We start from the raw sequence: 15,022 nt of genomic DNA on the forward strand, positions 1-15,022 counted from the left end.
ATTGGTGTAAATCAAGTTTCAGTTTCCCAAGGGTTCTAGTTTTCCCTGAATATGTAAATTTGATTTTGTTTTTATTAAAAAATGATAAAAGTATAACAACAAATTAACTTTCATAATTAGAAATTTCACTGTTCTTATAATGATAATTTAATTAATTTTTTGGTACCCCTAATTTTTACGGGGACTGTTTTATGTTTTGTCAGAATTTAGTTTAGTTCCATTAAAAACTTTAATGAGTGTTTTATCATATATCCAAGTTTTTCTTAACTCTACAGCTGATGGATGTTTTCCTTAATGAGACTAGGTAACAATCCGACAAAGAGAAGAAAAAAATGAGGTTGAAATCAAAAATCAATCAACATTTTTTAAACAAAAAATTAAACAGTCTAAAAAATCTCTAGCTTATAAAAAAATAATTCTTGAAAAATTTAATTTACTATGAAGTCAATATGAAGCCAATGGGACCTGTCGTTGGTTATACTAAGCCATAGGAACCGACTATAGACGCCTAAAATCTCAAAAAATTACGAACAATTCGCAAAAACACGAAATATTGAAGCCATTAAAAACACTAGCTATTATCTGAACATAATGAATTTTTATTCTGTTTTCATTTAAACTAATACAGCTAGAACTATACTGAAAGAATAAATAAATTCATTTGGAGCAAATTTGAATATCATTGGGATTTGTTATTACAAGAATGTGCTAAAAGAAGAGAAAAAGAAACACAATACACCACGCACAAAATTGTTATGAAAACGCATCTTGTCCACCAAACAAAACATCAGGTAAGACATAATATCAGCAGACATGATTATTTTTGAAATTCAGGAGTTGGATGGGACCTCTCAATGACGAGAATAAGTTATATGTTGACGAAAAGAACAATAAAAACTGAAAAGTTTGAAAAATCTTTAAAAATGTGTAATATCATAAACTTTAAGACTATTCGCTATAAACTGACTGCTTCGGGTAATATCATGCATTTAATCGGCAATTACAAGTTTATGAGACCGGTCAGCATTTTACTGCTACCTACAGAATATTAAAAGGCAAAAACAGCAAACTCAAAAAAATTAAGCGAGGAAAGTGTCAAAGCCATTAGAGAATGAACTGTTCAGTGAAAACTTTTCTATTTTCAATTAATTCTTGAACAGCAATATGATTGTTTTCATTGCTACAAAATGACTTGAAACACAACAAGTATAAACAAAAACACTAAAACCACAAACTTTTTTTTAGAAAACCAGTAGTATCAAAGCCGATAAATTCAATAGCTTTCAATGAAATTGAACAAACACGCTAACACGCTAAGTCTTAACAGCCTGTAAATTTAATAGCTCTCAAGGGAAGTCAATAAATACGCTCATTTATGCCTTAATCTGAAGGCAAGGATGTTTGTCATGCATATTTAATCAATAAGACATCACAATAAGTCTTATGACTATGAAAAAAAAACAAACAGAGGCGAAAACCGAAAATTCTGTAGATAATGGCGAGAAGAAAGTGTTGAAGCCATTTAAAACATGAGTTTTTTCTCTGAAATTTTTATCTATGATGAACTTCACGTCTTCTCGAAAACAATGGGAGACATCAATATTAGGAAAACTTCATAAGATTTCAAAAAGAGCCAATAATACGAAACGTCCAAAAATTTTTTAAAAAAAATGAAATCTTGTGGCATTGAAGTCATATATCCAATTGATAGACGACAGATTCGCTAACATGAATAACTTTGGTTGCAGTAGGTTGAAAGAGTGTCATGTTAATACTGCGACGGACTTTCAATTCACAAAAATAGGTTTATGGTTATTTAACTTTAAAAAAAATTCAAAAAGTTATTTTCAAAGTCTTAACAGCCATTAGCTCTCCACTCAAAGCTGTCACGCAGATAATCATTACGAAATCTATTGCACGTTTAGTCAACGAGTTTATGCCATAGGATTCCAAAAAAAATTAGTGAAAACCTTAAAACGAAAATCAAAATTTCATTTAAAATTACAAAAACTGAGGTACGAATCCAAAAAAAAAAAATGAGCGATTCCTTGGAAACGAAGTTTTTGTTCATTGGGCTTCATTTGATTGTAAATGAGGTTTTTCATTAACGGAACCTCAATATGAAAAGTGACTAATCTCTAGGTGAGTTGAAAAAACAAAAGAAAATGTGCAAAATTTTCAAAAAAAAGAGCTCTCAAATAGTAAACTTCCCTGTGAGACCAGAACTAGACTTTTTATTGCCTTTCGTCTATTAGGAACAGAAAAATGATTTATTTTGTGACTTGAAATGTAATTTTGAATTAAAATTTTCATAGAAAAAACGTTAATTCAACAAAAATTACTGTAAAAGTGAACAAAAGTGAACCGAATATCTAGTGTTCACATGAAACTTTAAACCTCGATAACTCCTCGAAAAAACGAAATTCTAAAATTTCTTTTTAATTTCGAATTCTACGCTGGATGAGCTTTTTAATGATACCACTCACATTTCTCTACGATGACTATATCGATCGGCCAAAATTGACTTGACAAAAAAACCATTTGAGTATATAGTTCCTTCCCCCACAAGTGGGGTCGGAACAATAAATAATTATGAAAACTGTTACATAGAGTCTGAAGCTTGAACAATCTTCTATCTAAATTTGATCCTTACAGCTTGATAATTTGTACATTTTCCAGTACAGTACTCGCGTTTTTTTCGGAGTCAATAAATTATATTGTCAATAAATTATTGTCAATATTGTCAATAATAATATAGTCAATAAATTTCGCAACAATTTTCTGATTTTTTGTTTTTAAAATGCTCTTATTTAATAAATTGGAAGGCTTCAGCAAAAGCAAAACACAGTAAAAGGCTCAACATTTTTTCTTTGCTTCTGTTCCGGGGCCATGATCCGGGGCCATGAACCAACAGTAACGGAAACATAAATTACCAATCTTTGATTAGAAAGCAAGTCAACGACATTTCTAGTTAAAACGTCTCAAGGAATTCTATTTGACTGCAACTAAGTAGAGTTGCTGATTGGAAGTAACAATATTGCGTCAAAAAATTTTAACAAAGAAAAACTCTCACTAATTATCTTTTTTCAAATAGATCTATCTAGAAGTCCAATGATTTATCTAACTCCTGTACTTATATACCTTTTATATAATTGACTTTCTTCACAAAAATCAAGACTTCAAAAAAATTTTGTGGCAACCATACACAAGACCAGAAATTTTCTGGTACCAGTTTGTACCATTAATGTGCATGGTCTTGTATATGGTTGCCAGGGAACCATAGTCAACTATATTTCTTCAACACATCTTTTGTTAGAGAGGAAACATTACCCAAGAGTTTCCTAAAACTGGTTTATAATAGGCGTAACTTCCGCAATATATGGTCATCCGTGGCAAGAAGCCTTAGTTTGAATTTCGTATGGTCAAGTGTAAGGGTGCCAAGTTTTCTTGGTCACTACTATATATGGCTTGGATATGATTGCCAAGGTTTATGGTGGTCAATCTAGGATATATCCATAATTTCGCCACTTCGCGAAAAACTTTATTTCCATAACAATCTCTATGAAAGGAAAAGATCAAAGGGTATGTTAAGCAACTAAGTAGAACCAAGGCCATAACTGTTGTTGGCCATACAATGTAAAAAACGAAATTTTTAGTGTACTTGATATTGACTGCTCATTAAATTTAAAAAAACTAATAACATAGACTACGTAACTTTGCCCCAAATGTTATAAAAGTGCATCGCTTCATAAAGTATCAATAATGTTGATTTTCGACCGATTGATTGGACGGTCCTGCTTTTTAGCAAACACAATAATATAGAAAAAATTGCATTTTCAATGTATTTGTTTTGTGTATATTTTTTCCACTAAAACAAGCTAAAAGTTTGTAAAGCAAAAGCATTGCGTAATAACAAATGGCTCGAACAAAAACTCATGTAAACTCTTGTTTCAGTTTCATGTACACTACGTTGCCATCGTTAATTTGGAAAAGCTACTTACTAAAATTTTCTGTAAAATCCTGCACTACATTCCAAAGTTCAGAACAAACCTGAATGACAACATTAGACAGAGAAAACAAAGTCAAACTATTAACTAAAAATATGAAAAAAGCCCAGAAAATGAAAAAACAGAAGGAACACATATCAAAAAAAAATCTTTTCAGAATAAAAATTATTCATAAGGAAAGAAATCCCGGTTGACCTATGGAGCTAAAAGTTAGAAAGCTGCACAAGCACAAAGGTCAAAAAATTGTCCTATAAAACAAGTCTCACGTCAAATAAGCCCTAATTTTTTGATTGTTCTATAAATTGTCCGATAAGGCAAAGATTGTCCGGTCAAAGGAGTATCACGACAAATGTGCATTAATTTTTGATGTTCGCATCTTCTATAAAAGCATTATGAAAACAAAACCTGCTAATTGGACAATTTTATTATTGAAAAACAGAAATATAAAATTAGATCAATGACAGTTTTTAGATAAATAAAAACATGAGCAATTTATTACTGCGTTAAACGTGCCATTGCATTTACATTTCATTCAACCATTCCAGTAGTTCTTGATGTCAAGGGCTGATTAGCAATTTTGTCAAAAAAAATATGAAAAAAACTAGACAAATATGAAATATGTTGAGAATTGCGCCACTTTGGCCTCAAGGCTTTAAGGTTTTCAAAAAAGATCCAACTCAACATGATTTTTTGATTTCACGGCAAAATCAATAATCAGTATAAACTGCATTGCCACTTAAGATTTTCTAATAACCTTACAATTACGGTACTATTGATTTAATTTTCTGACAAGCTGTTCAGTTTAAAAAATAGATCAGCAGTCGAATAAAATGGCTGTAAATTAGTTTGTTCAGAAATCTTGACAAATTAAAAAGTTCCGCATTTTTTTACCTCATCATTTTTGTAAATTATCTCCTTTTACACTTAAAAAAACAGAAGTTCAATTGCTCATATGAACAAAAATTTTATTTATCAGTTTGCCAATGATTTTTTTCAATTATTCCTTTAGTTTGACAGGTTTAAATGCTTTTGGCGTTACTTATAATTTGGAAAAAATTCAATTTCTCAATATACATATCAAAGATAAATGATGCTATCGCTAAAGCAACTGTCCTGCTTTATTTCTAACGTTTTTTGTTACACAGATGCCGCTAGAGTTAACTTGGCAAAGCTATCGCGTATTTGAATATTACAAGCCCTCCCTTAAATGAGCAACAAATCACGAAAAAGTCGATAACTAACGTAGAAAAAAGAGCTGGCAAAAAGCAAACTACAGGTAATACTGAGTATGAGTAATCGTTTACATCAAGCTTATACTCAAATTTAGATCATGATGACTTAGAATTCCTAGACATAACAATTTAACAATATATGAAGATCATTTTTAGTCAGCGGTGAAGATAAGGCATTAGATCAACAAATGTCATCGTCGACGTCACAACTAAATTTTTGGATGCAAGCAAACAAGCAACATGTCACGCAACGTTGAAAGAGCAGAACGCCAATGCCACACAATTACGAAAAGTTGGAAAAAGAGTTGAGCCCGTTAGTTCATATAAATAAAGGGAGCTAAAGTTACAATCTTACCTATATTGATTATATACTTTTGTCATTGTCTACGCCACACTGTCCTAGTATTTTTGTCACCTCAATGGTCATTTAATAATGATTCGTAACAATAAAACTATTGCAGATAACAATATGACAGGTTACAATGAAGTGTTAAATACAACTCTGAATTTCACACATTCGTATATTCCAATGAACGGGAATTCGTTTATAAGTTCAAATCATTGCAATACATTACAACAGTGTCTATTAATTTTTTTAAAGATTTTTAAAATGCATTACTAAACAAAAACCGTGATTGTCGGAGATTTTCTCTGAGAGCAAAAATTTTTACCCAGTTGAATAACTATTAGAGTTCTAAAGACTTTCTTATTGCTGCCATTTAAAGTAAAATTAAACTACTTTTGTAAATAAAATATTTTGAATATTTTAAATAAAGTATTTTGAATATTTATTTCATTTTATTTTGTGAAAAAAATTTGCAAACATTGGGTGCCATAAAACTGAATCATGACTTGGATTTTCGTATATGGTAAAAAATTTTTAGCAGTGAATTTTCTTCAAAACCATTCTCGCGAAAGCACTTAACAAGTTATCAAAAACTAAGTTACATCTCTTTAACAGATAAGAGATGAATGAAGAAATCATTTTGGTGCTTGTCTATTCTTATGCTAAACAGAACCAATTGTGGAAAAACTGCGCTTAGTTATATGGGATAAGTTGTTTTCTATCAAAAAAGATTCGCTACCCGATTAATCAGAAGGCACGGTGCCGGTAAACTTGAAGTAGATTGTATTAAGGAAATCGGGTCCCGTACTTAACGCCAAGTCAAGATCAGTACTGGGCACGTCAAAATGCAAGTCTTATATCAGTACTGATTCAGAGCTGTGATCACGTCACTTTTTACACTTGTCAGTACAAATGCAAGTCTTGGCCAAGACGTGCACGTCTAAATGGACATGTACATAAATTGTTATTTTTAAAATAACTTCAAAAAAAATATTTGCTGCAATATTCCAAATTATTGCATATGCTAACATATCAATATACGGATGAATTTAGAAGGATGTTCAAATCATAACTTTTTCAACTATTGGAACGGGTAAACTGGTGTTGTTTCATTTTAAGCATTGAGACGAGTTGGTGAAGTTTTCCTTTCCAGTCCACTTGCAGGCAATTAGCTGAGATACTTGGGTCTTTTTCGGGCAATCTCTGTCTTGCAATTAGGACACGTATGAATTGCAGCTTTGCACTCTTTGATACAGAAGGGAACAAAACACACAAACCACAAGCTAGAACATAATTATTCCCAAAATTTTATAGACGAATTTATTGAAGGTATCCCCGAATTAGATTCTAAAACATTTCAGCACCATTGCTCTGAAAACTTCTCTGATTTCAAGATCATATGATGTTGATAATGGTTTAATGTTAGGACTACGTTGACATCACACATGTTTTTTTCACAGAAAAGTTTCTAAACTCCACCAATTTTACTGTTTTTTTTGCATACCAACTGCAGTTAAAATTGCAATTGTTCTCTAAAATTTGTAAGTTATATAGCCCAGGTTGAGGTTCCAGACCAAGTACAGGTTCATTGTGAGGTCGGCATATGAACAGACCATTGAAGTCGAAGTTGCAATATAGTGTCTCTACCTTAACCTAATATTAGAATTTCGGTTCAAGTTGAAGACTTAAACTTAGTATTATTAGAAAGTTTAACTTACCAAATTAATCTGACAGAGGTAAATTGATTCAAGTCACCAATACTGATATAAATGAATCTTCAAGAAATGGTGCTGTGAATCAATACTCGGTTCAAACTGATGATTCTAGATAACTATTATTAGTGTCAGATTAATTGATGTAAAATCTTCCCAGCATGTATTAAATGATAATGATATCTCCGGAAGTGTGAATGAATTCTTAGAAAAGTGCAAATGCATTCCATTTATGGTTCCCTTTGCGACTGATTTGCAGAAGCAAACCATATTGAGTAACCCTTGCGACCCCCACTATAAATCATGGTGCTAAGATTAGTTTTTTATCTTGACTTTTTCACACTGATAATGGGTATATATACAGCTGATTTTTGAGTCCTTTTTCATCCCCAAAATCAAATCACCATCTTGATCTAATAATCAGATCTCTCCTGTAAATTTCTAAATTCTACTGTAAGATATCATTCTTGTTATTCTCTCATTTTGAGAAATTAATTTTCTCAACTTAGTTAAAAACGCTTTTCATTCCGCTTGCAAAAACCCATAACCCAATAGGTTATGGGCCCAGCAATTTTCTATGTCTTAAAACTAATTTGTAAAACAAAACGAATTTGTTGTTGACAGTCATAATCCTTTTCTGCTTAGTACCTTTTCTTTTCACAACTGTTTTGCCTGCTCAATCTACGATGGATCATCTGACAGTGAAGCTGCTGACCTACACAGGAAAGGCACAGGACTTTCCAATCTGGAGCACAAGATTTGTGGCAATGATGCAGACGAAGGGACTCTACAAATCACTACTTGTGACAGATGAGCAACCCAACGAGCTGCACCACTAGCCAATGGGGCCAGCAATGATGAAAAGAAGAACCACAAAGTGCTGAAGGATGCATATGAGAAGGAACTTGCAGACATCAAGGAGAAACGGAACAATGTGGTGCTATCTGGCACTTACTCTAGATGCAACAGCCCTCATGCTGATGAGACATGACTGTGTGGGAGATGACGGCATCGGAGCTGGGGCAAAGGCTTGGAAGCTTTTGCAAGAGAGATTTCAGAGTGTCATAGTGTGGAGACGCCGACAGTAGTAACTTTGGTGGCACAGCTTGCTCGACTGCAGCTCGAGGATGCTGAGGATTTGGATAACTTCTTCATCAGAGGACAGGAGTTGCTCACAAGGCAACAAGAAGCAGGGGAAGCAGTCTCAGAGACCCTCTTCAACGCTTTGGTCCTCAATGGTCTGCCAATGAGGTATGAAAGTTTTGTTATACAGGAAAGCTTTAAACCGGCAACGAACTTCACAGAGTTGAGGAAGAGGCTACAGCACTTCCATGAGAGCACAACACAGAAGCAGAGGGGACAAAGTGGTTCAGTGGCACTGGCAGTGAAGCTTGACTTCAGGAAGGGACCCAAGAAAGGAAACTGCTTTGTGTGTGGGATCCCTGGACACTTTGCCAAGGACTGCAGGAGAAAGGAGACAGCACAATGCAGCAAGTGTGGTGAGAAAAGTCACCTAGACAGGGCATGCAAGAGACAAAGATATAGAAGCAAACAGGAATCAGTGGCAATGGATCCAACATTGGCTTCACCAGACGAGGAATACTGGGCAGCTCTTACCCAGGGGAAGACAGCAGGCATGCTAGTGGACAGTGGTTGTACAGATCACGTAGTGACGAACATCGATGCGTGCCTGGACTTTGTGCCCTTTCAATCAGTGGTCAGAAATCCCAACGGAGAGGCTTCCAGAGTGGTGGGCAGAGGCTGTGTGAGGTTCAGCATACCCTCAAACAAAGGGGAATTCCAATGCGAACTCAAAAATGTTTTGTTTAGGCCGGACTATTCTTCAAACCTCCTATCAGTCTCAAGATGCACGGAGTGGGGACATAGATTCACTTTCGAGAAAGGAAACAGCTGCATGAAACTCCAGAAGGGAACTCGGGTAAAACTAACACAAGAAAATAATTTGTTTTACTTACCCTGCAGCGTTCTAGAATTCAAGATGGGTTCCAACAGCGTGAAAATTGACAGTGCAAGGAAGTGGCACAGACGATTGGGTCATTTGAATCAAGAGGATGTGGTTAAGAATGCACCAAAGACAGTGGGGGAACTCGATGATGTATGCAATGAGTGTGCATTGGCCAAGATCACAAAGACTTCAGTACCAAAAGTGGCAGAGACCCAAGCAGAAGAGAAGCCGGAGAGGGTGTTCACAGACGCGATGGGACCTTTCAGAGTAGAGTCACTGTCAGGGTTCCGGTTCTGCATTTTGTTTGGGGACCAGTACACGAAATTTGTGTTTGTGGACTTGCTTAAGGCAAAGAGTGAAGCACTGGCCAGCCTGAAGAAATTTGTTCTCAGTGTTAGGACGCCCAAGAAGCTGAGGCAAGACAATGCGAAGGAGTTTCTCTCAGAGCAGTTCAAGACATAATGCTTAGATGCAGGCATTCTATAGGAGAAGACCATACCAGAGACGCCACAGCAGATTGGGTTAGCTGAGAGGTGCAACAGGACACTGCTGGAGATGACAAGATGTTTGCTCATTGACTCAGGACTTCCCAAGATGATGTGTGGAGTAGCAATTCTTCACGCAACAAGGATCAGAAACTTGGTTGTGAGACGAGGAGAACAAAAATGCCCAGCAGAGCTGATGCGAGGTATAAAACCTAAGCTTTCAATTAGTAAACCATCTATTTTTGGTTGCACAGTTTTCATGAGGAAGCGGAACAGAGATGTCAGCAAACTTGAACCCAAGGCACTGGAAGGAAAGTTTGTGGGTTACACTGAAGGAGACAACGGATACTTGGTGTACGTACCCAACACACGCAAGGTTGTGGCAGTTCGAGATGTGATCATCAAGGAGTCCGAAGTGGGCTCAATCCCTGACAACACAGAGACGCCCGACCTACTAGATGGTGGGTCACAGCAACTGGGGATCTGGCACCGAGATGATGGTCATCAGTACGATTGCAAAAAAGAGGAGCAGAGCACATCTACTGCAGTAAAGGAAGAGTGGCATGACGCAGATAGCGTGAACACTCAAGAAACGACACTGAGACGAGATGCCTCAGATGTTGAGGAAGCAGAAATGGATGAAGAATCTACTGCAACAAGAGGGAGTCTCAGAGACTCTGAGTCACTGGAAGACAGTGAAAAGGAGGACTTCTCACAGACGGTTGGCTGCTTTGAAGAGGCACTGGATCAAGCGGACAGGGCAGAGCCCAGACGAGGGACAGGAGCAAGGAAAGTTCCGCAATTTTTTGGAGAAGTGAGGACCCATCTTGCTGTGACTGAGGGTAACTATGTGGAACCCAAAACAGTCTACGAAACAAAGCAAGCTGACGAATGGGACCAGTGGTACCGGGCAATGAATGACGAGGTCAAGGCACTCCAAGACAACGAGACTTGGGACCTAGTGAGACCTCCCACAGACAGGGACGTCATACCGGGCAAATGGGTCTACAAAGTGAAATTGGGACCCAGTGGTCAAGTCGACAAATACAAAGCACGCTATGTAGCGGAAAGCTTCAAACAAGTGGAAGGACTGGACTACTTTGAGACTTTTGCGCCTACCTGTAAGCCAGAGACATTTAGGATTCTACTTCAGTTATCAGCGAAGCAGGGCCATGTGATGCACCAATTTGATGTCGAGACTGCTTTCCTGCACTCACCAATCGAGCAAAAAGTATATCTGGAACAACCACAGGAGTTTGGTAAAACGCGGATCAGATGGGGAGAAGTTAGTATGTCGACTAAATAAATCAATTTATCGTTTGAAAAAGGCTGCTAACAACTGGTACAAAGAGCTGGCAAATTTCCCACTGAGACAGGGGTTCACCAGAAGCAGGAACGATCACTGATTGTTAGCAGGATCAGAGGCAGAGGATCACACCTTCATCTCGGTCTGGGTTGACGACACCATAGTAGCATCAAGAAGTATGACAGTGATCTCCGATTTCGAGAAGGCACTAGAGGCAACATTTCACATGGAAGACAGAGGGAGACTACACTGGTTTATGGGCCTTAGAATCAGACAAGAAGAGGGCAAAGTCACAGTCGACCAAGAACGCTACATAGAAACAATGCTTGGGCGGTTTCAAATGGATCAATGCAAACCCTCAAGAACTCCAGCTGATTTGAATTTGAAATTTCAGATAGCACAGAACGGAGACGAAGAAGTGGACTAGAGGATCTACAGAAGAGGATATTTCTTCATCAGAAGCAGAATATCAGGGCATGGCAGCAGCAGTTCAGGAAGCACTCTACATGAAACAACTTCTAGAGGATTTTGGCATCCAACAGAAACCTCCAAAACAATTGGAGAGGACAAGCAATGTTGTATCAGACTTTGCCAAAACCTAGTCATGCACAAGAGGAGCAAGCACATCGAGACAAAGTTTCACTTCACTCGGGACAAGACGGATGATGGTACTATTTCAATTCATTACGTTCCTACAGACAAAATGGCAGCGGACATGTTCACAAAGTCCTTACCCGTTCCCAAAGTGGAAACATTCAGAGCAGTTTTGATGGGAACAGACTCTACGCAATCAGCTCAAGTCTGAGTGGGGTGTTAGAGTTTTGATTCGCTTTTTATTCCGCCTGCGAAAACCCATAACCCAACCCTTAATGGTCGAGAAAACAAACAAATTCGACTCAAAATCTTTTCATGTCTCGGTCCACCCCCACCACGGTCTTTGCATGCCCAATTTTGGTCGACTAGGGTACTTTCTTTAAATCGGAATCTCAACAAGGCGACTCGGTAATGTGCGATCGCACATAACATTCCGACCCCGATCATGCACAATTTTGGCTTGATTGTCTAACAAATGAGGAACATAGAAAAACCCAAAAATTTAAGTATTTCAAAAAAAAATTGGTGTATGAACGAAAAGAAAGTCTCCAAAGCAAATAACTCAGTGGATTAAAAAAGATGCATTAAATTATTGAGATATGCCTATATTAAGAAAGCGAGTTAAGACGAACGGTAAAATCAAACAACAACAACAAACGTTAATTACATCAAAAACTTTATGTCCGTTTTATAAAACAAAACTTAATAACAAGTCATAATATAGGCATAATATAGTCAGATAAAATTGAAACTAACAAAATAACTTGTAATTCGCCAGAAAAGAAATGGGACCAGTCCATAAAAAGGCTTGGTAACGGTTAGACAATGAAGAACAAAAACAGTAAAGTTGGAAAATTCGCTTACAATTATTAAAAACAATTAAATTCAAATTAATGAAAACCATTAGAAATCAACTAAAAAAACCCATAGGTTCACAATTACCAATGCTTTTATAGAAGAGGATTAACAACTGGAATAAAAATGGCGCATTAGATTAATGATATGTGCAAATATTAAGAAAGTGAGTCAAGACAGCAAAATCAAACAACAGCAAGAACAAAAATTAATTACATCAAAACTCTCATGTCCGTTTTAAAAAACAAAAGATAATAACAAAGCCAAAATACCGTCAGATTAAACTGATATTAAACAAAATAACTTGTATTTCACCAGAAAAGATAAGGAAGTAGTCAATAAAAAGGCTTGGTAACAATTAGACAATAAAGAACAAAAACAGTAAAGTTGAAAACTTCGCATATATTTTTTAAATCCTTTAACTTCGAAATAATGAAAACCATTAGAAATAAAATAAAATATCCCATAGGTGTACGATTACCAATGCTTCGATAGAAGGAATTAAGAGCTGCCGGTAATGAATTTTTTGCGCAGTTACAAAAAGAACATATAGACAACAAACAAAAAATCAAATAAAACTTGGCAGAGAACGCTTTTGAAACCGTAAAGCCATACTATGGCCATCAAAATGTGTTCAATTGCACTTTCTGTATTACGCTACCTTTCATTAATGAAGCTAGGTAACAAGTATACAAAAATGGAAAACAAAATGCAAAGATAAGTAACACTTTAATTTTTTTTTGAAAAAAATTATTTCCAAAGACATGAACGTCCTTAAATACCGAATAAAAAAATTAATTAGGTTTGTATATTCTTCCAACAGAAGCCCATGAAAATTGCAATTATCCAGAAAATGTCTTTTACCTACAAAAAGAACGTCAAACATGACAAAAATTAAAAATTAATTTACATTTTTTTCGTGTCGAAGCCAGTAAAGTCAACGATTTCTTCAAAAACACTAGATTGTGTGACATTAACCCCCTTTTGAAACATTTTTGACAACGAAAAATGTAATAATCGGACGTAATTAACGAGACTAGATAACAACCAGACAATAAAAGGAACAAAATTGCGAAGTTAAAAAGTGTTTTTTTTTAATTTGGAAAACAATTGTTTTCAGAGTCATAGAAGCTATCAGCTATCTACTAAAATCAGAATATCGTCTCATCAATTCTTCCATGAAAAGGCAATGAAACCGGGTCACTGTAAAGTAAAATTTCATACGACTAAAAAGACAAAGTAAAAACGGCAGTAAAAGATAATTTAAAAAAATCAATTAAATTTTTCGAGAAAGTAGTGTCGAAGCCGTTAAAATCATTATCTATATCTTCAAGCATTTTAATAATATCAATTGTGTCTTATTTTGAAAGCCAATAATGTGATATTTGAACTGTTAATAACGTGATAATGTGACAAAACTAGAAAACGTGAAAAATGGGCAAAAACATATAAATTAAGAAAATTTGAAATCTAGTTGTATCAAAGCCAGTAGCCATAACTTAAGGCGTAAAACCGCAAAAAAGATTGAATTTGCTTTCAATAGAAAAAAAGAAGCATTCTTTCATTGCGGACAATAAGCTATAGGTTGACCAAAGAAAAAGAAAAATAGAGGCAAAATTTCAATAAGTCATTATTTATTTGAAAATCAAATACTTTTAAAAGTCAAAACGATCATAAGCTTTCAAGTAATCAACTAGATACAATAATGTCGATCTAATTAGGAACCCAATAGGAACTATCATTAGTGAGCTTTTTTTTGAAATGTTCTGTTATTTATTTATTGTAGAAGAGATCGAATTTTTTAATGAAAAAGACCGACTGTTTACAATCCAAATTATTTTTGGATTATACCAGTCCAAGATCGGTCCAAAACTAGCCCTGCTAATGTTGTTTGTTCTTTAAGAACGCTAAATTATTCGAATGTTTTAGATATCGATTTTTTTTAGTTAAAAAATCAAAAAGAGATGCTTCGTGATTGATAATCTACGAATAAATTTTGCAATAAACGGCGAAGTTTTAATTACAGAGCACTCTCAACGGAATTTGAAGTAAAAAAAGCCCCCTTTTTGAGTCTACAAAAATTGGGTTAGTGGTCTATGGGTCTGTACTTCCTGTAAATTTAATCAAAATGGACTAAAGAAACTTATTTCGTGCTGTTTTTGAAGAAAAAATCTTATTAATTTTGAAATATTTAGTCAAAATTTTTGACAAAAAAAAAATAAAAATAGCCTACAATATTCTTGTGATTTTTTAGTTTTTACAAATAAAAATCAACATCACATTTAATAAAAATTAACAAATTTTAGCAAAATTGGCGAAGTTTTATTCAAAAATTCCGGAAACCTCGATTTAAACCTCGATAACTCCCTGTAAAAAAAACAAAAATTAGAAAAATCTTTTTAATTCCATATTCTACGCTGGACAAGCTTTCTAATGATAACAGTCTCAACTCTCTACGATGAATATATCGATCGGCCAAAATTGATTGAACAAAAAAACCCGTTTGAGTATATAGTTCC

General features: G+C 35.2%; 1 protein-coding gene across 2 annotated transcripts in view; it reads right to left on the minus strand.

The window, feature by feature from the left end:
• Positions 1–6,561: 6,561 nt before the first annotated feature.
• The window catches only part of LOC142335180 (lipopolysaccharide-induced tumor necrosis factor-alpha factor homolog), a 24,307-nt gene continuing 15,846 nt past the window's right edge, over positions 6,562–15,022 (minus strand). For both annotated transcript variants that reach the window (XM_075383555.1, XM_075383554.1), the window contains one exon: positions 6,562–6,868. In XM_075383555.1, coding sequence (XP_075239670.1) covers positions 6,754–6,868 — 115 coding nt within the window. In that variant the 3' untranslated portion in view covers positions 6,562–6,753. The remainder of the gene's footprint in view (positions 6,869–15,022) is intronic.

Source organism: Convolutriloba macropyga, chromosome 2 (assembly GCF_964194025.1).
Source record: "Convolutriloba macropyga chromosome 2, txConMacr16.3, whole genome shotgun sequence".
In the NCBI taxonomy this organism is placed as follows: domain Eukaryota; kingdom Metazoa; phylum Xenacoelomorpha; order Acoela; family Convolutidae; genus Convolutriloba; species Convolutriloba macropyga.